General features: G+C 36.9%; 1 protein-coding gene and 1 pseudogene across 1 annotated transcript; one reads left to right on the top strand and one right to left on the bottom strand.

Moving 5' to 3' along the window:
* The first annotated feature begins 893 nt into the window (after positions 1–893).
* chrnb1 (cholinergic receptor, nicotinic, beta 1 (muscle)) lies at positions 894–27,994 on the top strand. Its single transcript, XM_053492016.1, has 11 exons — positions 894–1,051; positions 2,901–3,034; positions 6,435–6,479; positions 7,020–7,129; positions 14,601–14,709; positions 16,286–16,430; positions 16,533–16,721; positions 18,546–18,769; positions 21,097–21,269; positions 25,734–25,881; positions 26,637–27,994. Exons 1-11 carry the CDS (start codon positions 991–993, stop codon positions 26,781–26,783), a joined length of 1,485 nt encoding a protein of 494 aa, XP_053347991.1. The 5' UTR covers positions 894–990; the 3' UTR covers positions 26,784–27,994.
* On the bottom strand, positions 9,096–9,194 carry LOC128531991 (uncharacterized; annotated as a pseudogene).

Here is a 27,994-nt window from a genome sequence, read left to right as displayed (position 1 = left end):
CCAGGAAGATCCCACAAGACCTGCAGTTTCGAAGTTGCTCCGACCCAGTTGTCTAGCCTTTACTATTTGGCGCTTGTCACAGGAGCTATGTACATTTTCAATATCTTGTTACAGTGGCAGCTGAAAGTGGGAGAGATATATTAGGCAGCAAGTGAACCTTTTTTTTTTTTCCTGTTGATGTGTTGGTAGCAGAAAAATGGGCAAACATAAGGATTTGAGTGACTTTCATACATAATGTGATGGCTAGAGGACTGGGTCAGAGCAATTCCTAAACTGCAGCTCTTGTGGGATGTTCTTGGTCTGCAGTGGTCAGGACCGAACAAAAGTGATTCAAGGGAAGAAAAAACGTTAACTTGTGACAGGGTCATGAGTCGCCAAGGCTTACTGATGCATATGGGGAGCAAAGGCTGGCCAGTGTAGTCCGAAACATTAAGGGCTGGTGTAGATAAAATTGATGAAAAGGTTAATGCTGGTTGTGATAGGAAGGTGTCAGGAAACACAGTGCATAACTGTTATGGTGGTTAAAGGGGGAGGGGGCCTACTCAATATTAGACAGGTGGTCATAATGTTCTGGCTGATCAGTGGATTGTTCATGTTATCACATATTAGTCATGAATAAGTGTGTGTGTGTGTGTGTGTGTGTGTGTGTGAAAACCTACAGTATGCACTCTGTTGTATGAGCTCTCCAGAGAAACTCTTAGAAAGTTCTAGATTTATCATTTTGCTCCGATGGTATAGTAAACTAGGTAATTTGATAAAGCTGAAAAGTTAAAGTTAGCAGAAACTAGTGTGTGTGTGTGTGTGTGTGTTCGGGTGCTGCCGGGATGTAGCGGGTGTGTGTAGACTGTGCAGCTGTAACCCGAGCAGCTTCAGTGCTGCAGCGCCGCGGCTGATAAAGTCGAGCTCAGTCCCGAAAAGGAAACGAGATTCCTCAAACCGGACACACGGTGTGTATGAACACATTACTGAGGGTTGGGAGTGCGCGTCAGGATGAAGGCCCAGGAATGGATCCTGCTTACCTGCTGCCTGATCTGCCTGTGCGTAACTGGAGGTAAGAGGACAAAAAGATATACATAAATAAATACATAAATAACTGACCAACACACGAGACGGGGTGTGTACTGTGTGTGTGTGTGTGTGTCTGTGTAACAAATCATGCGCGTTTTTTTTGTTGTTGATGTTACACACACGCAGTAAAGTTCACCTCTTGCTATCCTACAGTACTCCATGGACAAAAGTTACTTTTAAATGCTAATTTAAAACCCTACCGTTGTTCTAGCTGTCGTTTGTCTTTTTTTCTTTTGGAAAAAAAAGTATATCAGTGTTTAGTATAACTTGTTAAGTCATATAGCTTTAAAATGAATGATATTTATGATAGTGTAGCAAAACTATACTGACATAGATTTATTTTACAGAATTCTTTATAGTCCACTACCCAAACTGGTCCATGTTGCATAAACTTCAGAAGTATCTTCTTTGGCACACATTTTCTATATTATATATTGTTGTTGTTGGTCTTTCGGCTGCTCCTGGCAAGGGGTCGCCACAGCGGAATTTCCAGTTTGCACAACAACTTGGCACAGGTTTTACGCCAGATGCCCTTCCTGACGCAATCCTGCCATTTTATCCGGGCTGGGACCAGCACTGCATCCAGTGGCTGGGGGGTTTAAACACTGGCTGGGAATCGAACACGGGCCTTACCGGGTAACCACTGAGCCACCAGTGTCCCCTATTTTCTGTATTATATTTATGACATAATTTTTTTTTTAATAAAATCAGCACTAATACTGTGTTTTGGCTGACAGTAAAACAACACAACCCTGGTTAGGACAAAACAGTTATTAAGAATAAATAACATGAAAAAACATATATAAATAAATACAACTTATGGTACTCCTTGAAGGTTCTGTATAGAGCCCTACAACAGAGGATTTTTCTTTCAAAGAAGGTTCAAAGTAGTTCCCCATTAAATAGCGAAAACTGTTAACCACCCTAAGCACCCTTGTGAATACAGTAATTTGTTTACAGATTAATGAGATTACAGTGCATCCTGTTTAAATGGGTTACCTCCTGTGACTTATTTCGATCATTAAATCACTCACTGTCGTAATGAAGAGCAACATTTACCATTACCTTTAAGTTACCCATTAACCATTTAGTTTTCTTTATAGGTTTTTGTGTGTTTGCACGTGTATGTTTTAATGTTTTGTGTTCTCTGTAGCCACTCAGACCTGGTGAATCCTGATTATTACCGTAGATTGAGACTGCTTGTTTTTTTGAAATGTTGTCATTCAGCAAAAAAATGTGACGTTTTCTTGTTTATCTAATTTTTCTTCATACATGAGTTCATGTTCATGTTGTGTTTATGTTGCATTGTTCATTTTGACATAAATTTACAGCGTATTCCAAGCAACTTCAAGTTAAAAGGGCATTTTGCCTGTATTTCCAAAAATTAAGGCTGTCAAAAATCTTCATCATGTGACAGGATTAGAACACCAGGCCGTCTTGGCGGCTGCTAATGGCAGTGTGGTGTGGGGTGATGTTGTCATTTGTTCTTATCAGAGTGGATCCTGGAGGGCTGCGGCTTTGAGAGATTTGATGGATGTGGCAGCAGGGAAGCTGCCACTTATAAATGCTCCTAACCTTCAGAAACAGGGAAACAGGCGTAATGCATAAGAACATCAAGCTCTCATCATCTTTATGAAGCAAAAATCAAGGCTCCATCAAAGCATTGCAAAGAGCATAGGTTTTTAATGAAGGTCACACCCCACCTTTCTGTTCTCATCTCATCCAATCACATTTGTACATTATTGGCTATTGCTTTTTAGGAATTTAGAATAAAAATATTGTTTTATATACATTTATTTTTGGTAAACAGTCTTGCAATTTTTTTCCCACAGAGACCTCAGAGTCAGAGAATCAGCTAATGAACAAGCTTTTCTCCAATTACAATGTCAAAGTGCGGCCAGCAAAAACACCAGAGAGCAAAGTAGTCGTAAGGCTTGGCATGACCCTATCATCCTTCGTCAGTCTGGTACGATCCCATGTTTCATACACACTGCCTGAAAAAAAGGTTCACTCTCCTCATAGTATATGAAACATAATTCTTCTTACAAATAACTTGACTTGCTTTGGCTTTTTGTATACCTGTATAAACTTCATAGCAATATTGATTACCACAAACATGTGTTGCTTAACATTATATCATGTGCCTTACATAATATAATTTGAAAACTGACACTGATTTTTAAAAAGTACAAAAGAAGTTCAATGGGTGACTGTTTGTAGTTATTTCCTGACAATGAAGAAAGTATTTTGTTATTATTTCAGCTTTGAGTAGTGACACACTCTCGTTGCCTGTAAAAATGACATTTGAGTCTGACAGAAGTGTCTTAGTATTAAGAAGCATTTTTTTATGCTGCACTGCACTTTTGTCACTCTTTTCACATCCCAGAGACATTTTCTTTGCATGTGCAGTCTAGATAATTGATATGACTGTTAAAAAAATATCCTACCAAAAGCAACACCACATCTTTGGGTCCCTTGCATAGTGAAGCATTTGGTTCGATCTGGAAAAGAGTAACATACGCTAGAGCATGCATGGTTTAGCACAAAATTAAATACAGTGCATTCAGACCCCCTTCACTCACTCACTCGCCATCTTTACCGCTTAATCCTGTATACAGGTTCGCAGGCGGCCTGGAGCCTATTTCAGGACACTTAGATCACTATGGCAGGGTGCCAATCCATTGCAAATCACACACATGCACACACTCACACACTACAAGCAATTTGGAAATGCCAATTAGCTTAATTATCAGGTCTTTGGACTGTGGGAGGAAGCCCTCCAAGCACAGAGAGAATATGCAAACCCCATGCACACAGAGGCAGAAATCAAACCTAGACCCTGGGGGTGCTAACCACTAAGCCATGTGCCACCTAGACCACCTTCACTTTTTTTCAATTTTTCATATTCATCTACTTTTAGTACCCCATAATAGCAGTGGAAACAGAATTTTAGAACTTCTTTTTATTTTTTCAATAAGCTTTCTGACAGCCCATTGTGAGCAGCAGTCTCTTCTAAAATGTCAAACGTAGATATTAAGTATAATTTCTGGTCTTGATTTAATATCATGATACAGCAGCATTTTTACCTGCTTCCCACATGGCTGTTAAAACTAGGGCTGTGCATCCCACAATAGCAGCTTTCATCCAACTTACAAAGCTTTAGACTGAGTTTGATTTAATTATACAATACATATTATATTATGAATCCTACTTGGGTTACATCTCTGAAGGGAGGTACTGTGAGGTACTTGAGAGAAAGACTCTTAGCCTGAACATTCGTATTCGTTCAGGTTTTTTTAAGCTACCTTGTTTGTAAGTTTGGCCCAGCTGCTGTTGTCAGTGTGGACAGTGTGTGTATATGAGTTGTGTGATTCATCACACAAACTGCGAGCACCCACTGTGTGATCCAGGTCACAGTATCCTCTACTTCCCATTCTTGGGTTTTAATCCCCAGTCTCAGATAACTCACACATATACACAACCTTAAATACTGACCAAGAGTAAAACACAACAACGTCTCAGTCTCTCGTACTCTTCCTGTAATAAACACATACTGTACTGCATACACATACACAAATCAACACATGTTTCAAAGGGACATTAGTATCTGTAGCATTTATTAAATGTAACTTTTTTAAACTTAAATATAGCTAAATAAAAAACATGTTTGTCCAATATAATTAATTGAAACAAAATTAAATAAATAAAATAAAATAGCCTGGGATACTTATACAAATGTGTACATCTACAATAAATGTGTGTATGTATTGTATTGTATACAGTTTAATGGGGTGTAATAGTACAGCGTATCAATTTATTTAAATTCAGGCTTTTGAACTGAATGTTCATGCATTGAACAAAACATTCAATAGACTGCACAACACAGTAGGCTGTTCACCATGAAATACTGCTTATGATACATGAGATTTTTAACACACTACCTCCTGTAAACAAGTATTTAGGTAGAATATGGAGCGCTTTCAGGGATTAAAACAGGCTTCTCCAAACTGTGCAGTTTCTTTTCAAGCTACATTAGTAGCGTACTACCAAATGACCCTTCTATTTGGTGTGAATACTATTACATTTACATTTACATTTAGGCATTTGGCAGACGCTCTTATCCAGAGCGACTTACATTTTTTTTTTTTTTTTCTAATTACACATCTGAGCAGTTGAGGGTTAAGGGCCTTGCTCAAGGGCCCAACAGTGGCAACTTGGTGGTTGTGGGGTTTGAACATGGGATCTTCCGAACCGTAGTCCAATGCCTTAACCACTGAGCTACCCCTGGCCTATTACAGTCTGTGATGTTAACATCACACAGACAAAAACATAAAGACTCTTCTCTTTCTCTCTCTCTTTCATATATATATATACCATGTAAACGCAAATTCCCAACAAATTGATTATTGCCGTTGATTACATTCTACTCTTTGTTGGTGTGATAAATTGTACATTTTATTCTTCTGTTTCCCCAACCCCCACATATGTGTTCTGTACTGGGGGTCAAGCCAGCTGTCTCTCAAACATTCTTCTGCTGGTTTTAAATAGCAGCTTCTGCATGTGTCCCTCTGTGCCCTCCCAGCTCAGACAATCCCAACAGATCGACAGTATGCTGCAGTATGAGCTGTCCAATCCCTAGGAGCTTTTCTATGCCAAGCACTGCTACATACCCACCTGTTGCACTAAAATGATTGGCCTTAGGTGTGCAAAGGCTCAATATTCAACCTTCAGTATACATACAGTATAAAGAGCAGAGATCATGCAACATACTGAGCTCTTAAAAAAAACATGCTGCATAAATAAAGGTAGCTCAGTGGTTAAGATATTGAATTATTTCTTAAAAAGTTTTGAGTTCAAATCCCAGCCCTGCGAAGCTACCACTATGCCCTTAAGCAAGGACTTTTAACACTCAGTTGCAGTATATAAAGTAGATAAATGTAATTTGCTGTGGATGATGATGTAAGTGACATACAGAATAATGTGCATTATAAAGTACGGAGGAAAGCTATATAAAGGTAAATAAAAAGCAGCAATTCTTATTAGTTAGAATTGTGATTATTTTTTGCAATTATTTAGCAGATTTAGGAATAAAATATATTTATTGCTCTTTACTACAATTCTGTTTAATTCTCTACTCTGCTTGGTCAGAAGGTAATTAACATTCTGTAATAGCTAATCCAGCTGTTGTTTGGCTGTAATTTACATCATGCATTTCTATAACTGCGCTTTTTCTATTGTGTTATTGTTTTTAAAGTAACATCTCATGTACTGGAACTTGTATCCACATTAATAAATATGAGTGAATAAATGAGAGAAAGAGAGAGAAAGGTTTCACATTTGACTGTGTCCTTCTTTTTCCACCATAGAACATGAAAGATGAAGAGATGAACACCATTGTGATCATGAACATGGTAAGTGCTGTTACTGCAGAGCTGTGATATGCTTATTGCTTTTGCTACCAGGGCAGAGGGAAATGGCAGCAGATTAGAAAAGAAAAAACTATATTTAACCAGCTTATCATTTTAAGTTTAGAAAGCCTTATTTAGTGAAATGCCAACCGCGGAAGCGTTGCAGCTTACTGAGCCCAAATGCCAACATAACACACATGCATCTATTATGCACAAGCTATGAAGGCTAAAAACAATAAAGAACAAATTATGCAAAATGAGCCATTATTATTCAAATGTCCCAGATATTATTCACAGACAACTGCACAGCGAAATTGCATCTAGTATAATTAATGGTGGAGGGAGGAAAATTTGAAATAACATGATGAAATGATGAACTGGTTTGATTTCTCATTTCTGAGGTGTCTTGCTGTGTTTCCTGCATGTTTTATCCTCATTCGCATTTACCTTTTTTGATGGAAACACTGTGTTCATTTAAAAGTAATAATAATAATAATAATAATAATACTGCTGGATAACATCAACGTGTGATATCTTTAACAGGAGTGGAATGATTACCGTTTGACCTGGAATCCCAAGAAGCATGATGGGATTGATGTACTGCGAATTCCCTCAGCAAAAGTGTGGCTCCCGGACATCGTTCTTATTAACAAGTGAGTGCCCTTTGTTACCTTATCAAAGAATCCCTAAATAAATATTCTAAAAGAAGGATTTTACCTTAGTTTTCTGAGGCCATCCTTATAAATAAAATTGCCCTGGCTATACAGTATCTTAACAACCAGACATGTAATAAACTTGTTATTACTAGTACTAGACAAAGTCATTACACAGTCTTTCTACCAGCCTTTCACTTTGTCTACTATTGGTACACACATTTTTTTTTTTAAATAAGGCACTATGGGTAAAAATATATAATTGATAGATTTTATATCTAAAAATGGCATAACAATTCCAAAGGGTTCTGCAAAACTTCTTATCCTAAGAATGTTTACCATAAAATTAATCTCTACATTTTAGAGTCTTACAGTGATGAAATTGTTTGTACTGTATCTTTTATACTCATTCAATTAAATGACGCGTCACGGCATACATAATTACATATTTATGAAAAGGTTCCAACACCAAAATGATTGTATAGCTATCAGTAATCCATTGATTGTGATGTGTATTGTTTTCTAAAATTATTTCAATCTCACGATTAAACATTGATTCAGATGTATTGTACATAAGCCCTTGGTGACAGGAACTATTGACAGGAACTAATACAGTATTTCATACATAACAAAACAGGGGCATTGGTGGATGGTGTGACTTAAACTGGGGTAAGTAAGGGGCATTCTGAGCATCCTGAGTGGGTTAGTTCTTAAATATATTATGGAAATTGAAAGGGAATGGTGTGGTCAAGGTTAAGCACATTAGGCTTATAAGGGGCCCAAAGTCTCCATTGGCAACGCTGATTGGTGTTTCCCAACCTACAGTACTATCCTGGCCAATATCCCAGTGCAGCCACTGGGCCTGCAAAAACTGCTGTATTTACAGATTGTAGTACAGCCCAGGAATTCACTATTTATTACAATTTGTAGTCCAAATAATATTACTGAAAAGCGTTTAAATCTCATTGACCTGCTTCACACTTGAATTGTTGGTGGATCCCAAAGACGGCTGTCCACAACCTCTTTTTATAGAGCTGTCAAGTGTGTTAGTCTTTAAAATAAGACTCAGGCACGATATTCACCTTGCAAGTCATAGGTTTTTAAACAGCCTGGCAGTAAGTTTTTGTCATTTTAGTAAATTTTATTTGTAAAAAGTACTTATGAAGTCTTTCAACAACCAGTTATATTGTTTTTATATGACAGCTCTTTAAGCAAGCAATTAATATAGAGTAACTGACATTTCAGACAGAGTGCAGAAAATAAAATCTATGAAATCTTGGTGTATATACAGTAGTAATCTTCCTGATCCTTTAACAGAACTGAGAAAATTTTAATTATAATTTAATGAACACTACTCGAGGTTTTTACTCCAGTTTAAACAGAAAAACTTTAATTTTAAGTTATTTTTAGGGGTAGTAAGGAAGTCCTGGTGTCATATAGAGGCTTAGGGTTCCATCTTTCAAATAAATATTCTAAAAGAGTTTTCTGAGGAACTTCTCATAAATAAAATTGCACTGGCCATATTGTATCTTAACAACCAGACATGATATAGTAATAAAGACTTGGTATAAAAGATTTAACCAGCTTATTCAACCTGGAATCTAAAAATATGCATAACTTTATAATACCTAATGCAACTTAATACCTGATGTAATATGTCACATATAATTATTGAGCTTTCATATCTGATGCCGCTAACTGTAAGATTCAGAATTAAATTTTAATTATTTGTTACATGTAATTTACAGCACAGTAAATTGTGTATGGTCCAGTTAGAAAGCTGGGGTCAGAGCGCAAGGCTACCCAGAATACAGCAGTATCAGATGTAGCAGATCAGGTTAAGGGCCTTGCGCAAGAGCTCGACAGTAGCAGCTTGGTTGTGGTAAGGATTAAACCCCAGTTCAACCCCAATAAGTAGCCCAGTAACCAAGAGCCGTAACCATTTTAGCCACCAGTGCACCATGAAAAAAGTTTGTAACGCTTCATGAGTTTGTGTCAGCCTTGCTCAAAGGTCCATGTAAACCTTTTCTGTATTGTTCCAGTTGTAGCAAGTGTACTCTAGTAACCATTTCAAACTAGGAAGTAGAATACATGATGAATACTGACAAGTGGTGTGATACTCACAGTGATACTTGTCATTAAAGTTAATTGACACAATCTTGCCCAGGTTATTTGTTTGTTTGTTTGTTTTCTATTTTAATTCTATTATTACTTTTTAAAAACATGTTAATACTTTCCCTACTGTATATGTCCATATTCTCTCCTCTTAAAAACTAATGACTGTGCCCCATTCATTCTGAGACACACAAAAAAATAATGAAATAGCTTTAAATGTTGAGCCTATTCACAGTAAAAAAAATTTGTCAGTGCAGTATGAGGAACAAACAAAATAATAATAATATTAAAATGTTCAATTAATTGTGACTTTAATTTGAGATAATATTGCCCAGTGCTACCTCTTAGTGTGGTTATAGAAAATGTAGAAATTCTTGGAACTTTGAATGAACTTTCTGCCGTGTAACATTTTTAATATCAAAAAGTTTGGAGGCTGGATTTGTAACATGCCAACAGATGGATCACCAAACTTTATATATCAGTGTGCCAGAAGACATAATTCTGTGTACTGTACTTTGGAAGCAACTGGTGCTACTCTGATCAAGTGCGTTACCATGTCTGCTATTTCATCATGGACAGCAAACGTCATGGAAAAGCAAACGTGAAATTCCATGTGAAACTGGGCAAATCTGCCACAGAGACATTTGACATGATTCAGAATGTTTACGGCGATGCTACAATTAGTCATTCGATGTTATTTGTGTGGCACACGCGCACGATCATTACATATGAAGATGACGAAAGATGAGGAAGATCTTCAACAATCTCAATCTCAAATTTTTTTTTAGAAAACAACTCGACAACATGTGCAAGATAATTGTAGGAAAACAATCCACAATGTTGCACAGTATGGGCAATCCTCGCGTGATTTGAACATGCAGGGTGTTGCTGCCAAGTTTGTCCCCACACTGCTTACCAAGGAGTAGAAGAAACATTGTGTCGAAGTCTGCCAAGAACTCCGTCAGTGTGCCATTGAGGTACTCGTCCCGCTCGAAGGATTATTACCAGTGACAAAAATAGTGTACTTTACTGAGATGATGCAACAGTGGAAGAGCCCATCACCTCCATGACCGAAAAAAGGCGAGACAGGTTCACAGCTCGACCAAGTGCATGCTCATTGTCTTTTTTGACATTCACAGCATTGTGAATTGAGAATTCATCCCCCAGACAGTCAATAGCAAATTCTACTGCCAGGGTTTAAGGTATCTAAGAGAGGATGTACAGCAAAAGCAGATCTGTAACTCTGTACTACCTTGTATATGATCAATTGAAAACTGATTCTGACATTCTCTTATTGTCGCGGTTAGGCCCTAGAGGGCTCCTTATGCCCAAAGTCTTTTTATTTTGAACTTCATTTCCCATAGTGCACTTCAGTCGTGTGATGAGACTTCTCATCTGAACTGAGGTTGCTTATCGGTTTGGCTATAAGCAGCCATATTTTAAGTTTGGTTTGTCTTTCATCTGTTCTGTTCAGATTACTGTTCTGTTTTGTTTTTCAAACTCCTGCTGTTTTTGGTTCTGTATTGTGCCAAAACTTCATGTTTTTTTTCATTCCTGTTAAGTTTGTGTAAATGCCTTTCTTAATATTATATTAAAAACCCTAATTTCTAAACCGCTACGCTTATGCCTGGACCTGCAGCAACCCTTCAAACTTATGATAGCGAGATGAAGCTTCATGAATCTCTAAAGCCTTCCAGCCAATTGGTTCACAAAAGGGTTCATTTCTCGAGGCTTCATTTGCACAAAAACCCCCTACTGGTCAAAAAATGGAAGACGAGCCGAGTGTTTGTAGTCATTTTACCAGTACTGTATGTGATTCTCTCAAAGTTGTCTTCCCCTAGGTTGTCCTTGGGTATAATACATGCTTTTCATTAAACTATGCATTTTTTTATTGTAAACACAAGATAATACCCCATTTAAACCAACTGTTTTTGCTTCCTCCTATTAATGTGCTCGTGTTTTTTTGTAAATAGTGTTCATGAGATTTCCATGCCTGCTACGTTTTGATCAATGTTCCATGGTAGGAGCACACATACCAAAGTGACCCTCCTCCATTACATCAATATTTTCATAAATAAATGATTCATAATTTCGGTCATATAGGAGAGAGGGACAGTGATGTTTTCCAATTGGGGCAATGTTACTAAGAAGATGAAATAATAATAATAATAATAAGACTTTATAGGTGCTTAGTTAATGTGAGTCTGGCAGCATGTGATTAACTCTTTTTAAACTGAGGCAGTGCTACTGGAAAGAGGAAGTATGAGAAGTGCAGTGCATGTACTTGTGCAACTGGTGGGGACACTTTATTAATTTTTTTTTTTAAAACAATACTACCCACAAAGATTGCTTTGGGCTATAATTTTTTTGAGGGAACACAAAAAACAACACAAATAATTTGTATTTATATATACATCAAAAATAATATTCAAAGCACCTAAAAAAACAGAACTTGAGCTTTATATCGGTCAAAACATGGCGGTAAGATTGAACCGCCAATCGCAGCGAGGCTTCAAACGCTATTCATGACGTCAGTCGCCGTAAAATATACAAGCCTCGAAATGCGCTTTACTAAATAGTTTCTGGATTTCTCGACACACGCTTTGAAGCGCTGGTGCAGTATATCCCATTACTACAAACGTGACACTTAGTGACTAAGCAACTTTTTAAAGTTAAGCAAAACATAAAATTTTGTGTTGTACTTTCATTGGCAAGTTTTATCAGATCTACGTCAAATTTAATCTAATATTTCAGTTTTCAGATCAGTATAAGGCTCAATGCAGGTTGAGACAGTTTCTCAAAGGGAAATTACAGCCAAAAAATAATGAAAATTGTTGTCCACAGCTGAAATAATGACTCAGCAGGCTCTGTAGCGAGATTTCCCAATATGAATGCTGGGAAAAATTCATTCTGATCTCTTATTTTGGAGGTGGACAGAAACGTTTTGAAAACTTCAGCAGTTATGGTGAATATTTGGGTGAGAGGTAGAATATGGAATAAGGGGAGAATTAAAGGTGTTTTGTGTTCTTACATAGACATTCGTACTACTAATAGTACTACACATAACAGTCAGTCATTTTAACCTCCTAAGATCTGGATGTTGTAATTTTTCCTCACTGTCTCTTTTTGTTAGAACCTGATAACTTTAAATGTAATTAATGTCTTTAAACAGGAGGAAGTTTGGCAAAAGAATTATACCTAAGAGTCGTCATAAGAAAATCACACAGGGACGTACAATGTAGTTGGGGAAAAATTTCCTCTTATGATGAAATTTGAGTCTCAAGAGGTTAAAAAGTTTATTATTTACAGTGGAGCGAATTAGTTACTCAAGCGACAAAACTGACTCAGCAGGTTACTCTTCCACAGTGACATCTAAAAATACTATATGAGTTCAGGACAAAATATACAGAAGAAAAAGTGTGCCAGTGAGAAAAATGACAGTAGGCCAGGTTGAGCATGTATGCTACTTTTATCTGCTTTTCATTCTGTAATGAATACAGACAAATTTCCATTTTCTTTAGCATCTTTGGCAGAAGTTTACTGAAAAATTCTAATCATTTATAGTTTGCAGGTTTTGAAGTAAAAAGTAGACTCCTTGGTGTTTATATACAGAAATAGATGTGCATGCAAACAGCTTGCAAAAAGGCCTGATTAGCATAGAAACCTGAGCTACACTGACGTCCCTACTACTGGCATGTTGGTTTTGTAGTTTGACCTTGAGCAACTGGGCTACACATGCTCTACTGCACTGTATATCTATAAATTTGCATACCCATGAACGTTCTATACATTTGTATTAGACACATCCCACTAGATATCTCAGAACTATGTACAGTAGTATACAATTAATATACATTAAACTGAAATAAACTGCCATAATTTGTATTTCTCTAATATAAAATGTAGAATATTGCTGGGTGAACATGCATCCAGGGTGTTCAAGACAAACCAGGACTTTTGATTGTGCAGAATAAGAGAACAAGTTAAGAGAGTAATAATTTATTTATTTTATTTCTCTTATTTATCCTTTATTTCTCTCTATATTTCCCTGCTGCACTATTGCACTTTATCCTACCTATTTACTAGCGCTTGTATTCCATCAAGGTAGTTATATCAGTTTCCTATAATGTGCAAGTGGAGCAGTGAGCTGGATGGGGTCATTTATTGTCCTGCAAAAAAACAACACCTTTGGAAATCCAATTAGGCCATTTTTCCCATTAAAGGAACTGGGGCCATTAAAGGGGTTCCTAGGAGGCCAGTGTTTCAGCAGTATTGATAATGGGAGGCAAAAAGCTTGATCATAGCTCTGGCATACTGAGAAAACTTTCTACTCTGATGCACCCTGGTGCATTATTGTAGCAGGGAACTATATAGGAAATAAAAGGTATTTTTACTCTCATACTGGATCTGTGTTGTTATTCTGCACAAAAATCCCAGTTTGACTTGAACATGCCTCATATTTAAATGACTTTAGCAAAAACACCCCAGGGACAAGCAGGTGAAAGGCTAATTTAAAGGCTAAAATGGAAGAGAATGAATGCATTTTCAGAGAATCACCACTGGCACTATGTATAAGGGACTATATACAAAATATTACTGCCAATTCTATGCAGCTCGCCCCTGGGATGCTGGAAAAGTGAAGGACACAGTTGACGTATTATCCACCTTCAGAGAAGTTATTCTGATGCATTTTTGTCGAGCCTAGAATAAGAACATTGTATCTTGACCTGATTTGTAATTTTGGGATGGTTTTGGGAATAATGCAATCATTTTACAGCTAAAAAGAACAACCGTAATACTAAAGCAGGGCCACTGAATACTGTTTTATGTGATATCCAAATACACAAAAATTGTGACTTTGTCAATTGGCTCATTACATGAAACATGATGCAACAACTACAAGTTATTTACCGTTAACTTGGTTGAAGTTATTTACCATTTACTTTTCAAGAAAAGAAGGTGACCATATCTGGATAAATCCTTCATGCAGAAAGCAAGAACTACTTCATTATTGACCCTAGGAGCCTGCAGGCTGATGATCAGTGGTCCACTACATTATCTTGGGTTCAATATCCAATATGTGTTCCTCAGCATGTTCTAAAACGACGACTCAGCAAAATCATGTAGTGTTTTAACTTTTTAACAGATGTTCCTGTGGGAAAATGATCCATAATATTGATACTGAATGCAAATCAAGTAAATTGTTAATGTAAATGACGTGTTCTGGAATATGCAAATGTTCATCTCCAATATTTATGTGAAGGTATTTACATCTTTTAAATCTTTCTCTGCGTGTGTGTGTGTGTGTGTGTGTGTGTGTGTGTGTGTGTGTGTGTGTGTGTGTGTGTGTGTGCAGTAATGACGGTGTGTTCGAAGTGGCTCTACGTGTTCATGTTCAGGTATACAGTGATGGCAGAGTGACATGGACCCCACCTGCTCTTTTCCGAAGTTCCTGTGGTGTAAAGGTCAGACAAAAATTAATAGTGACATAACTTTTATTTTTGCCTTGGATTTAAAATTGAAACATGAGTATTAAGTTAAATAGCAGAATCTCATTAGGATCTATACGCAGAATATTTAATGAGAAAAGGTAAACAAAGTGAAAACACCATAAAAAAAGACATAAAAGTAAAAATAAAAGGCACATAAACAATTGGTCAATAAATAACATAGCCAACACTGTCTGGTCAAAAAAAGATTTCGTATTCTAAAATTTTATTCAGTCACCTTTAGCTTTAATTACAGCACACAATGGATGGACAGTTCATGTGTGAAAATGATTCCTCATGCTAACAGAACCACTCTTTTACATAAATATGCCTGCGCCATTATGGAAGAAAAAAAATATTGATGGGAAAACCTGGATATTTAGTGCATTCAGGTCATCAGCTGACTTTATTGTATGGCCACATAACGTTGTTGAGCCTAGACCTGACCAACTGAAGGAACCCTAGATTATAACACTACTTTCAGAGGTTTGTACAGTGGACATTATGTGTAATGGGTGCTTCACTTCATGTGCTTTTATTCTTACATTGATTCTCTGGTAAAGGGACAATCTGAACCCATCAGACCTTTTTTCTCCTACTTTTTCTTTGATGCAGCCTAATAATTTGTCCTCTCAGAAATGGTGACTATTTTTCGTCAGGCAGTGTATAAAAGAGATATCATAAAAAAGGGATCAATAAAGAAAATTGCTTTAGATAAAGGAAATGGCTTCACAATGAACATCGAAGCATTAAGTAACGTAATCCAGAAGTGTTTATTGTGGGCAAGACCTCTGTTGGTAAAGAGAGAAGAAATGTCCTGTGCCTTTGTTACATCTATATAATGTATGTACATTCACATTAGTTATACACTGTATGAACTGAAGCGCAGATTATGACTCTATGACACTATGAATGTGCAAATACTTATGGAGAGGTGGTAAGAAGAGCTAAAGACTATACTCGGTATAAGAACTCGTGCTGTTACATGTAACTTTACCTGTTTAAAGTGCAACACAAGTTTTTTTATTTTTTATTTTAAAGCATCATTGGCAAACTTCTATGTGATAAAAAAAATCAGGATGTGCCTTTATTAAAGAATAATCAGGGTGGTAACAATTTTATAACAAGTTTAAGTGTTTATCGCTGGCTTGTATATATAGTATATTTTGGCCCCTCTCTTTTTATCATATTAATCGGAGCTTTTTTTCCTAAATTACTCATTCTGTCTTTTGTTCTCTCTCAGACACTTATTATTATTTTTCTTACTTTTTCTGTCTCCTTTTACCTTTCTTCCCTCACACACATATTATCTCTAAAAATCCACCTACTTCTATTTATATATTTGTTTGTGCATTGCTGTTTGGTTGTGTATGCATAAAGAAAACAAGAATAAGTTTTAATGCACGTCATAGGACATGCATTATGTCAATACTGACCTAATATACATTCACGTGTAATAGTGACATACTGACTCTCTTTAATCTATTTTTTTTTTATCATTTTACCATTTTTGTATCCTTCATCTCCTCAAATCCTTTATTTTGTTTTATAGGTGACGTACTTTCCGTTTGATTGGCAGAACTGCACTATGGTGTTTAAGTCATTCACTTATGACTCTTCTGAAATGGATCTTCAGTATGCCCTTGACGAGCAAGGCAGCGAGATACGAGAGATCATCTATGACATCGGTTTCAGCGGTATGAACCATTGAACCACTATACACACAAGCAGTTCAAATAAAAATCTGCATTTTTTTATTGAGAAAATCAACAAAACATACACATACACCTTTTCTCCAGAGAGTGGTGAATGGCATATCCGTCACAAGCCTTCCAGGAAGAATGTAAAGAAAGAGGACCTGTATGAAGACATCACCTTCTACTTGATCATCGAGCGCAAACCCATGTACTACGTGTTCAACATAATCCTACCCTGCATCCTAATTACAATTATTGCCATCTTCAACTTCTATCTGCCACCTGATGCTGGTGAGACCCAAGAACTCAAATCTGCCACATTCTCAAAGTTTGCAGGAGACCTAGGGCGCATGGCTGGGTACACTCTGGACGAGGGCCCAATCCATTGCAGGGCAGACACACACACACTATGCTCATTCACACAATATGGATTGGCCCCTCGTTAAGGGTGTACCCAGCCTACACCCCACGAGTACAGGTGTATGGGGAGTACACACAAACTTTATGCACACAGACCTAGTCCAAAATATGGCATCAATACTACCCTTGGTTGGTCCTAAAATTAAAAATTTAAAAAACATGACTCATAGTATAGCCTGTGGGTGGAAATCATTGAACAGGTTCATCTTAATTCATGCTGCCTCTAACTCAGAACTGTGCATGAGACTAAGAATGTTTAAGAGTAATGGAATACAAACCTGGTAACTTGATATAATGTAATGCACAAAATATATTTTTTGTTTATTCATATTTGTTAATTCGATATTTTGAGCATTGTTTTTTCTCTTGTTTGTGAGAATGTTCATTCCAGTAAACTGGTTTACACCACTGACCCAGTGGCAGTAGTGGTTTACCAGAGCTGTCCCCTGTGTGGCCTTTAAGAGCAGTGCTACAGCTTATTACATGACCACTAGGTTCATTTTTTATCTTGGTAAAATCCACTCCATAAATCACTGCTACATGCAGTTCCTCAGACCAGGAGACCTGACTTCAATGACCTCTGTGAAGAAGCCTGTGGGAATAAACTGTACATTAGATAGTGTGTGGTTTTCTATAATATTATGTGGGTCATGCATGTTCAGTAACAGCTTTAGGAATGAAATGGCTCATGAGATTGGATGGGTGTACATGTAATAAGGAAGGGGTACATATACTGTATACATATACTCAGCAAAAAAAGAAACGTCCCTTTTTCAGGATTGTGTATTTCAACAATAATGTTGTAAAAATCCAAATAACTTTACAGATCTTCATTGTAAAGGGTTTAAACAATGTTTTCCATGCATGTTCAATTAACCATAATCAATTCATTAACATGCACCTGTGGAATGGTCGTTAAGACCTTAACAGCTTACAGAAAGTAGGATTTAAGGTCACAGTTCTAAAAATGCAGGACACTAAAGAGACTTGTCTACCGACTGTAAATAAAACACCCAAAGAAAGATGCCCAGAGTCCCTCCTCATCTGCGTGAACGTGCATTAGGCATGCTGCAGGGAGGCATGAGGACTGCTGATGTGGCTAGGCCAATAAATCGCCATGTCCGCACTGTGAGACGCCTAAGACAGCGCTACAGAGAGACAGGAAGGACAGCTGATCATCCTCGCAGTGGAAGACCACGTGTAACAACACCTGCACAGGATCGGTACATCCGAATATCACACCTGCGTGACAGGTACAGGATGGCCACAACAACTGCCCGAGTCACACCAGGAACACACAATCCCCCCATCAGTGCTCAGACTGTCCGCAATAGGCAGTCCATGAGGAGGAGATGCACTGCAGTACTTCAAGCAGCTGGTGGCCACACCAGATACTGACTGGTACTTTTGATTTTGAGCCTCCCTTCATTCAGGGACACATTGTGAAACATTTTTAGTTTATGTCTTATGGTGTTGACTCTTTTAGTGTTCATACAAATATTTACACATTAAGTTTACTGAAAGTCAGAGGACTTTTTTTTTTTTTGCTGAGTTTATATATATGTGTGTGTGTGTGTGTGTGTGTGTGTGTGTGTGTGTGTGTGTATGTGTGTGTGTGTGTGTGTGCATACTTACACAAGTGCTTAAGTATGTTTGTCTCCTCCTCTTATCCTTCTTTCATTTCTCCATGTTCAGGAGAGAAGATGGGTTTGTCCATCAATGTGCTGCTGACCCTTACTGTCTTTCTGCTCCTTCTGGCTGATAAAGTCCCCGAGACATCTCTGGGTGTCCCCATCATCGTCAACTACCTGATGTTCACAATGATCCTGGTGACGTGTTCGGTTATTCTCAGTGTGGTAGTGTTAAACCTGCACCACCGCTCACCAAACACCCATCAAATGCCCCTGTTGGTGCGCAAGGTTAGTTAACCATGCAGCATTCTCACTGGAACTATTGAGTCTATTGAGTTATTCTGTACAAATAGTTAGATAATTAGATAAGGAGTCATTTTCTCTTCACTAGATGACTTGATAAAGGGAAATCTGCGATCTAATTTAATATTCTTGAAAGTCCAGGTGTTCCAACGTTGGATGGTAAATTGGCTCTAGTTTTAGATGCTATTTCTTCTTGAAAAGCTGCTTAAAATGGATATGTGTTTAAAATCATTCAAAGTGTCATTTGTGCACTGATTTAAAATTAACAACTTGATTGGTTAGCTCATGAACTTAATACTTTCAGCTGCTGAGCTTATTTGACCTCTATAATGCAGTTGTATATTTGCCAATGAAGACCTGTTTTTCCATAGTGGCATAAAAGATTATTGCAAAGTAGTAAGAAAACTTGATTAAAGTGTGAAAGTGAGTAAATGAGATGCTGTCCTCACAGCATGCTTTGACCCCATTTGCAGGGTTCATGACATTTCTGTAAAACTGCAGATTTAGAAATAAGCCCCAATGAGCGCGCACAGACACACACACACACACACACACACACTGACTATTACAGAGAAAAAAGCATCAAATAATAGGCTTAGAAGTGAACCAAAACAAAAAAAAAAAAGTACGGTAAAACACTATAAAAATTGAGAGTGAAAAAAAAATATAGAACTACTCACAGCTTGATGCCTTTCGGTTATTGAAAGCTCATTATAGAAAAGGTGAGAGATGGTTCTGTTTCCTCTTACAAATTGAAAAGAAACTGGAAAAAGAGGTTTTCTAGAGCACAAAAAACAGGGTAATGAACAGTGACAAGGGAAGAACAGTGGATGTAGAAGTAAAAATGTGATACAGCAACACTAATAACATCTTTGAGCCAAGTGACTCTTTTCATTTCACTGTTTGAATTGAGGGTAAAATAATGCATATACATGTCTCAGAAATAATCCTGGCCAGTTAAAGCCTTGATCTGTTTACTCCAAAGCTTTTGTTGTGGTTCTAAAAAGATAGATGTAAAAGTACCTTCCAAAGTCATGATATCAATCAAAGACTTGCGGGGGTTGCAATAAAAAAAAAAACATATAGATAATGGATAGATTCAGTCACCTGGAGGAAACCTGCCATGCATGGGGGAGAATATGCAAACTCCCATACACAAACCCAAAATGGGAATTGAACCCTCAAACCTGGAGGTGCAAGGCCACAGAGCTAACCACTATGCACTCACTCACTCACTCATCATCTACAGTATACCGCTTAATTCTGTATTTAGGGTCAATCCATCGCAGGGCACACACATACAGATACACACACTCACTCACACACTACGGGCAATTTGGAAACACTTATTAACCTAACCTACATGTCTTTGGACCGTGAGAGAAAACCTACCAAGCACGGGGAGAACATGCAAACTTTATGCACACAGAGACCAGAATCAAACCTGGCTGGAAATTGAACCCAGACCCTGGAGGTGCAAGACCACAGAGCTAACCACTATGCCATCGTGTCATATTTAATTTAATTTAAGTATTTAATTATTTTTGTTTCTGCTGTATAAATATGAAAATTGTGATTATTTTAACATAACAACATAGTTTTCTGTCTCTTGCACACTTGGTGAAGTTGTGTCTGGCAACATTGCAGTAACTGTCTGTAGCTCTAATAGTTGGCAGCTGTACACCACCCTGCTCCTTTTTTATTGCCATTCAAGGTTATTCAAGGAAAATGTCCAAACACAGGGTCTTAAATTACAGTCTTAATTTGTTTTCACCTCAGGTTTATATTTATAGCACTAAACTATTTCCCGAACAATGCACAACAACCTTCAACATTATCAGTAATTAAAACAAACTGTTCTCATGAATAAAACAGTGGACTTTTAGAAAGCTGCACAAGAACAAATAAAAAATCTTTAAAAGCTCCCGTCTTTCAATTGTCTTTCGCTGACACTGTTTGTTGTTATATTTCATCACATCAACTTTCAACTTTCTTTGCACACAACCCCACTTTTCTTGAGTACAATTATACACTCTAGTAAACTTTAAAAGTTCAAACCAGATGTTGCTCGATTGCAAACGAGCAGATTGTTGAAGTCACTGAAGTGTTTACAGGGTATGGTATATGAGAACATACCATGCCCTGTAAACACTTCAGTGACTTCAACAATCTGCTATTATTAAACGTTTAGTAATTTTTGGAAAGTTTATGAACACTATTAAAAGTGATCCATGAAATGGTGTCAAATTTTGGCTAAATGTGAAATACATTGACAAATTTCTTAATATTCTAACTACTCCCATTTTCTGCAGATTTTCATCCACATGCTGCCACCATATCTGGGTCTCCTAAGGCCAAAAGTGGAGACACCACTTTTTCTAGAGCGCCCACACAAAAAGGAGAACCACAAATGCATCAGCCGGGCAGCAGACGAATACTTCATCCGCAAACCCAATACATGTGTGCTCTTTCCCAAACCTAACAGGTAGCTCCAGCATGCATTCACCATGAACACTACCAACTTAGGGGCTGATATATGTCAAACACATCAATTAAATGCAGTTGTACACTGCCTTTCAGTTCTTCCTTTTAATTGGTATATCCTGTAGGATGTGCCTTGACATCACTAGCACCATGTCTTACTCAAATTGTAGTTGGTCAGCTATGCCTCAGTATCTACAGTAGAATAGACAGGGGATATGATATAGAGCAAGTAAAGTGACCCTATTAGCTTAAACATATAAGAGTTAAGGCGTGAAAATGATAAATTATTGCTATTGCTGCTTGTTTGTATTAAACATCTGTGAAGCTGTACGAAAGGAGTTTTTCCTCGTGCAAAATATGTACTCTGTATACTATAAGGGCAATCCTTAAAAGTGTTCAGGTCCCTTACTGCTTAGAGATAACATTTTACAAATAATGTACTGTAATGCATAGGTTATACAGGCCAGGACCCAAGTGAGCGAAATTGCTGTGCACTATGGGTGGGAGTGATGGCATTCTCTTTTTCAGTTGGCTGGGTTTACATGTCTCAGAGGAGGTATGTGTTAGCTTTCAACCTCCCTGTTGCTTCCTGTAGCTGTTGTATGATATAGGGTTACTTATTGTTAAGTCCGAATTGGCAAAAACAAAATGGAGCAGAAAATAGACAGGGAAAAGGACTTTTCTAGAGCATCCAATAAATACATTTTTAAATTTTTTTACAAATGAAATTTTACAAGTTTAAGAAAACGACAAAATAATATCACTTTTAACATCACCCTCATACAGTACCATACGAAGATTACGTTCCTATTATGTTTAAACTAGGTGTAAGCCTAACACAACCAATTATGTACAATGCTGAAGAATTTTATTATTTAAATTAATATAAATGTTTTTAATGTGTACAGTATGACTATATCATTAACACCACAAAACATTGACATTGATTATCAATTATGTACTAGTAAACCAGTAACAGGATCATCGGCACCTAAGGCTAATCCATAATCAAAGGCCAGCCTATCCAGCCCAATCCCAGAGAAAAGCCAATGCAGCACAAATCACTGAAAAACGTCAATGCTGGCCACCGTATATAGGTGCCTCAAAGGGTTAGGGCACTGAGTTACTGATCGGAAGGTCGGTTGTTCAGCCCGAGCTACTCCAGGTTGCCATTGTTGGGCGTTTGAGCAAGGCCCGTAACCTTACATGGCTGACCCTGCATTCTGAACCTAGTCACTCTGGGATATGTGAAGAAAGAATTTCACTGTGCAGTAATATAAGGCTTAACTTAACATATAAAGGCACTGACAAAACTCCTCTGATCCCAATCTGATTGAGCAGTTGTGGAATGGGCCAGACAAGCAAGATATGTATATGTAATCATTTATTGCTAATAAGCATCACGATGGTGAAAAAAAACTCCCTGAGATGTCAACATAAAGAAGAACCCTTCCTCATCCAATTTAATGATTTTGAATAAGAGAGTGAAATCATACATATTAATAACACTATTGCAACACACCTCATTAGCTGTTAACACATCGCCCATGTCTTTCTATAGCCACAGTGCAGTATTGTTTCTTCTTTTAATTGTATAGCTTTTTTATAGTATTAAAAGTGTCAGCACTTTGTAACTTTTCCTCTACGACAAAGCGTCCAGAAAAGTTTGTCAATTTCTTGTTAACATGCCAAACATTGTTTTTATATTATGCACTTTGAGAGAAAAAAGAAAGCCTGATAAAAGAACAACTTATTGCTTTTATAATGCAAGGGGTAATAGGACCTACATTAAGTCTAATTATAAAATAATAAAAAGTATAAGGCCTCATAGTTTAATTTATTAAAAATATATCGGTTGGTCAGTAGCCCATGTTATTGGAGAAAGAAACACTTTGGCTGTTAGAGGAAAATAATTAACTTTAAAATAGAGCGCACACTGTTTTATTCATTATGCAATGCATGTCTGTGTTGATTTTTGCTCCTTCCATTATTACAATCAAAACTTTTTAGTTATCTCTACATTATCGATTCAATAGGTGGATCAGAACAAAAATGTCTGCTAAGCTCTTTTTCGAATCAATATTAATGTTTTAAGATGATTTGTCCTTTAAATTAGATGTCTGCACTCAGGATACCCTATTTGTATGGAAATCATCGTGTAGATAAATATAGAAAACTGATACCATCTGAACAAATAAGGCACTTAATCAAATGAATGGGCTTCCCCCTATAATAGGAGCACTGCTTAGATCTCGATGGGGCATGTGTACCAACTGCATCATGTGCATAATACTCAACCAGTACACAAGAAAGGATCGAGAAACATGTACAGAGGAAAATGAAGAGCTACTCTGCCTCCCAGTGACAGCATGGTGCAATTGCTGCATTGTGAAATCTACTGAATAGTTTGATACGGTGCTGCTATAAAAGGTCAGAAGTTGGATGGATGGAGGGGGATGAAGCAAGTGTGGGGGGGTCATAATTAAACAGATGTTGAAGGACACTCCGATGGAATGGAGACACATCACAGCTGTTGTGAGAGCCAGATAATTAGCATATAGGGAATTTAACAGGTGGTCAAACAGCCTCTAAACACCAAAGAACAAAGATGAGAAAGAGATGAAGGCATGTGAAAGGAAAGAGAGATTTGCTGTACTCAGTAGCAGGGGTCACCTTGGAAATGGTGTTTGAAGAAGCTGCCATTCTATAATTTAGGATTAAGTCTGTAATCTGATCGCATACAAACACAAATATAAGCACACAGTCTCCTAGTGTTATTATCTTGCTATATCTGTGTCAATTTCAACTTAACCTCTCCTGCCTGCACTATAAATTGCATTTGTAAAGCAACAAGGCTGCCACTCACAAGCACCATTCACTGCAGAGTGAAAAGTCGATTGAGTAAGGTCAGATCCTTCTCATGATAATTATATAATTGTTTTGTATGGTTTAGGGTTAGAGGTCTGCTATTAGGGTTAGACTTATTGGATGAGTTGGATCAGATCCAGCTTCTTTTAGCCAACTTTGAGTTCTACAGCAAGGACTAGGGGGGAAATGGAGGAGCCATTACAAAGAAAATATAAAAGAAAATATCAGTTTAATTCAATTCAGTTTAATTAATTAAGCACCAAAACCAGTACCATTAATTTAAGGAGTCAGACTCATCTGAGTGACAGAGAACCCATCCCACCCAAAGAACCCATCCTCATCTGGGTGACACTGGATATTTTGATTACTATAGTGTACAAAGTATTTAAAAATATTTAAATATAATGGATTTTTTTGTTTGTTTGTTTGTTTGTTTGTTTGTATTTCATACCTTTTTCATTTAAATGGCCGTAGCTTACAGCTCATCAAATAAAAAAAAAACATATCTCAAAATGTTCAATCAAAAAAGGATTAACAAGGATTTAGAAATGTACAGCTTTTAAAACGTATGCATATTTATGCACTAAATACTTGGTAATGGCTCCTTTAGCATGTATTACTGCATCAGTACAGTAATGTATGCATTTTCACTCTTTCTCCAGACTCTGGGACCTTGATTTCTAAATGAAATATGAAATATATACGTTCATATAAAAAGAGGACTATGAACCTATGAACAGTGGTCCAGTCCTTATTTTTTTTTAACCCAGGCAAGACATGTCTATAGAGTTTCTTGATACTAAAATGCAGCTTTTCCAGAAGACCTCTGTGTATTGTGCCTCTTGATGCACTGACTCCAGCCTTACTCCACACATTGCTTGACAATCTTCTTGTGCCTGCATTCATCGTTCTTACTTGTGCACCTTTTTCAACCACATTTTCCCTTTAAGACAACTTTCCACATCTATGCTTTGATGCAGCACTCAGCGAAACAACCATCCCTTTCGATTATGTCTTTCTGTGGCTCACCCTCCTTAGGAGGGAGACGACAATCTTCTGGACAGCGGTCATGTCTGCAGTCTTCCCTATAATTATGGTTATGTGTACTGAAGTAAACCAAGAGATACAAATATAATGAAATTATCAAAAAAATAATAATAATTCCATGATATTCTAATTTATTGAGATGTAATGTATAGTCAATATGGGTGTTGTGTAGACAGGAACTTATGAGCTTATGAGCAACTTATGAATTAAGAATAAGTTCTAATAAGCTATTTTAGTTATCAGCTGTTCAATGAGTAGGACTGAACTGCAAAACAGTTTGTAGCAATTAGAGTCGTAAGGCTATAAAAGAAAGTACAACAAAAGTAACTCTTTCATCTGGGGTTTAAAAAAATGTCCTTTGGATCCCCGGATAAATAAACCAGGCCATTGCATTACATAACTGCATTTTTTAAAAAACATTGTGACTGTTATTAGAATTGATGACAAAAGCTTTGGTACTATTGTTACTAATTGCAGTCTTGTGGTCTTGTGCTAATTGAATTTGCTGAAGTAACACACAAATTAATTCAGTAATGGAATTTTGTCCCAGGTACCAACCAGATGGCCTGTGCACTGACATGCGGAAGTTTATCGATGGCCCCAGTCACTACCTGACTCTGCCCCCTGAGCTGAAATCGGCCGTGAATGCTATCTGCTACATCGCTGAGCAGCTACAAGCTGAGAAAGACTATGAAGCTGTAAAAGGCTCTTGCGTTTACATGGTTTTAGTGACAGCTTTTTAATTATTATATAAGTTAAATCAAGTCAAGTTTATTTAAGGTCTAATGTTGCCCCTCTCATGTTATGTTTAATAGTCGGCATGTAGTTGTATTACTTATGCACAGTAACATGGTAAATGTACTTAGTTTTCTTCCACCTATAATAATAATAATAATAATAATAATAATAAAATCAAGCTAATCATCATAAAGCTTATTATTCACTGTTCTGAATTATGAAGAATCTACAGAATAGTTGTCTTTACATATATTTTAATGTTTTTTTTCTAAGTAAGATTAATTTTAGTTTCTTCTGTACACAAGCAATAAAACGTATATAATATAAGTTGTTATATGAGTAGTTAGTAAGTAAATAAATTAAGTAATTTATTTAATCCAAAAGCTAAAGGCAGAAAACGGCAAATAAAATTATCTATAAGAGCCACCACTATATACTGTACATTCCTTGTAAAATTAAAGACCAAAAGAAAATGTGTAAAAATAAGTTTAAAAAAATTATACAGCAAAGAAAAGGAGTTTAAATCTGTGTAGAGTTAATTGAATTCTGAAAAATTCTAAAGGCTTTTTTTTTTTCTTTTTTTTTGGAGGATGTTTTTTTGGTATGTTTGGTAAAAGTGTTCTTTTTTTATTTAATTAAATTAAAATTTAATTTTTATTTATCCATAAAAGTAATCCTTTCTTACTTCCTCATATCTTTCCCCTTTTCTTTTCAGTTAAAGGAAGACTGGCAGTATGTGGCCATGGTGGTTGATCGACTCTTTCTCTGGATCTTTGTCATCTTTACCACTGTGGGAACATTGGCTATTTTTGCTAATGCTAGTTTCAATGCCACTCCCATTGACCCCTTCATGAGTCCATGATCCTAGCAGTCATCGCTTGGACCTTTTGAACTTTACAGCACTAACACACACACTTTACAGTGTGTTATTTACACACTGCTGGCTATTGACATTTATTCACTGGGCATTTGCTTCTATAGCATGCAAAGTGATCTTTGCAAGGGAAAGTGTACACGTCTACGAATCTGGATATTAAAGCAGTTGACAGTGACACAATAACATTAGTATGCAGCAAGAACAATAATAGAGCTTTTGTGTCACTTACAGTACTGATTACGTGTATTGGGTGAATATTGGATGATTTTCAGCCATGGTAATTAGTTTTTTGATAAATATGAGATTGATGTGTAAATAAGTCAACAAGAGAGTACCTTTTATTACCTTTTCTTAATTAGAGTCTATATGATTAATTATATTAATTAGATTATGTTATATGATTGCTGTTTAATTTTAACAAAAGGGTCAAGGTGAGTGAAGGAATGTGAAGTGGTAGGATCTCCATCTGTTGTTAGAATGTGATCTCTGTGACTGTGTGAGCAATGTGACCTTATGGTCTTCAGTAATACAGCTGGAAGATACAGTCAAGCAAGGACAGGAAGCCATTCTTTACCTAATTAGCACTCGTGCCACTAATAATGACTGGAATGAAATATTACCAGTTAAAAAGATAGTATGCCACAGTAGCATTCCCTATTGGTAAATAAATACCTCCATTAAAGTTTTCAGTAACATTTTCACAATTTGTCGTTCACAGTGGAAAGTTTAACATATCTGTTTATGATGTTTATCTAAACCTATATGCTGCAATGATTTCTAATCGTACAATCCAGTGTCAACCACATGTTCCCTTTAAGCCTGGTTTCTATCGATGTCTCTTCCTCGGGTTATCTCATTGCTACCATTACTTACATAAGTGGAAAAGTACTAAAATCCTCCACTTGAATAAAAGTATCTGGTTATGTAATGCAATGCCATGCAGAAATGTAGTGAGGTACACAAGAGAGGGAAAAATCTAAAATGTATTGGAGTTATAGTAAAAAGTATCCACTAATCAAACTATTATAATACATAGTAAAGATACAGGAAATAATGTATGTACTTAAGTAGAGTAGGAAAGTAATCTTCCACCTCCGCTCATCTGTCTCTTGCTTGTTAAGGATCTAAATCAGTACGTGTGGATTTCTGTATAGCTGCAATATTTATTGTTTAGCTCTTTACAAATATGTATTTAA

This window comes from Clarias gariepinus, chromosome 1 (assembly GCF_024256425.1).
Source record: "Clarias gariepinus isolate MV-2021 ecotype Netherlands chromosome 1, CGAR_prim_01v2, whole genome shotgun sequence".
NCBI lineage: Eukaryota > Metazoa > Chordata > Actinopteri > Siluriformes > Clariidae > Clarias > Clarias gariepinus.
This window is presented reverse-complemented; position numbering and strand designations above follow the sequence as displayed.

What these genes read in the sequence shown, in the direction of transcription:
- chrnb1 (XM_053492016.1), top strand. Translation starts at nt 991, where the DNA reads ATGAAGGCCCAGGAATGGATCCTGCTTACCTGCTGCCTGATCTGCCTG. An exon ending in GAAGTTCCTGTGGTGTAAAG is followed by an intron (nt 14,710 to 16,285) that starts GTCAGACAAAAA and finishes TTTGTTTTATAG; the next exon opens with GTGACGTACTTTCCGTTTGA. An exon ending in TGCCCCTGTTGGTGCGCAAG is followed by an intron (nt 18,770 to 21,096) that starts GTTAGTTAACCA and finishes CATTTTCTGCAG; the next exon opens with ATTTTCATCCACATGCTGCC.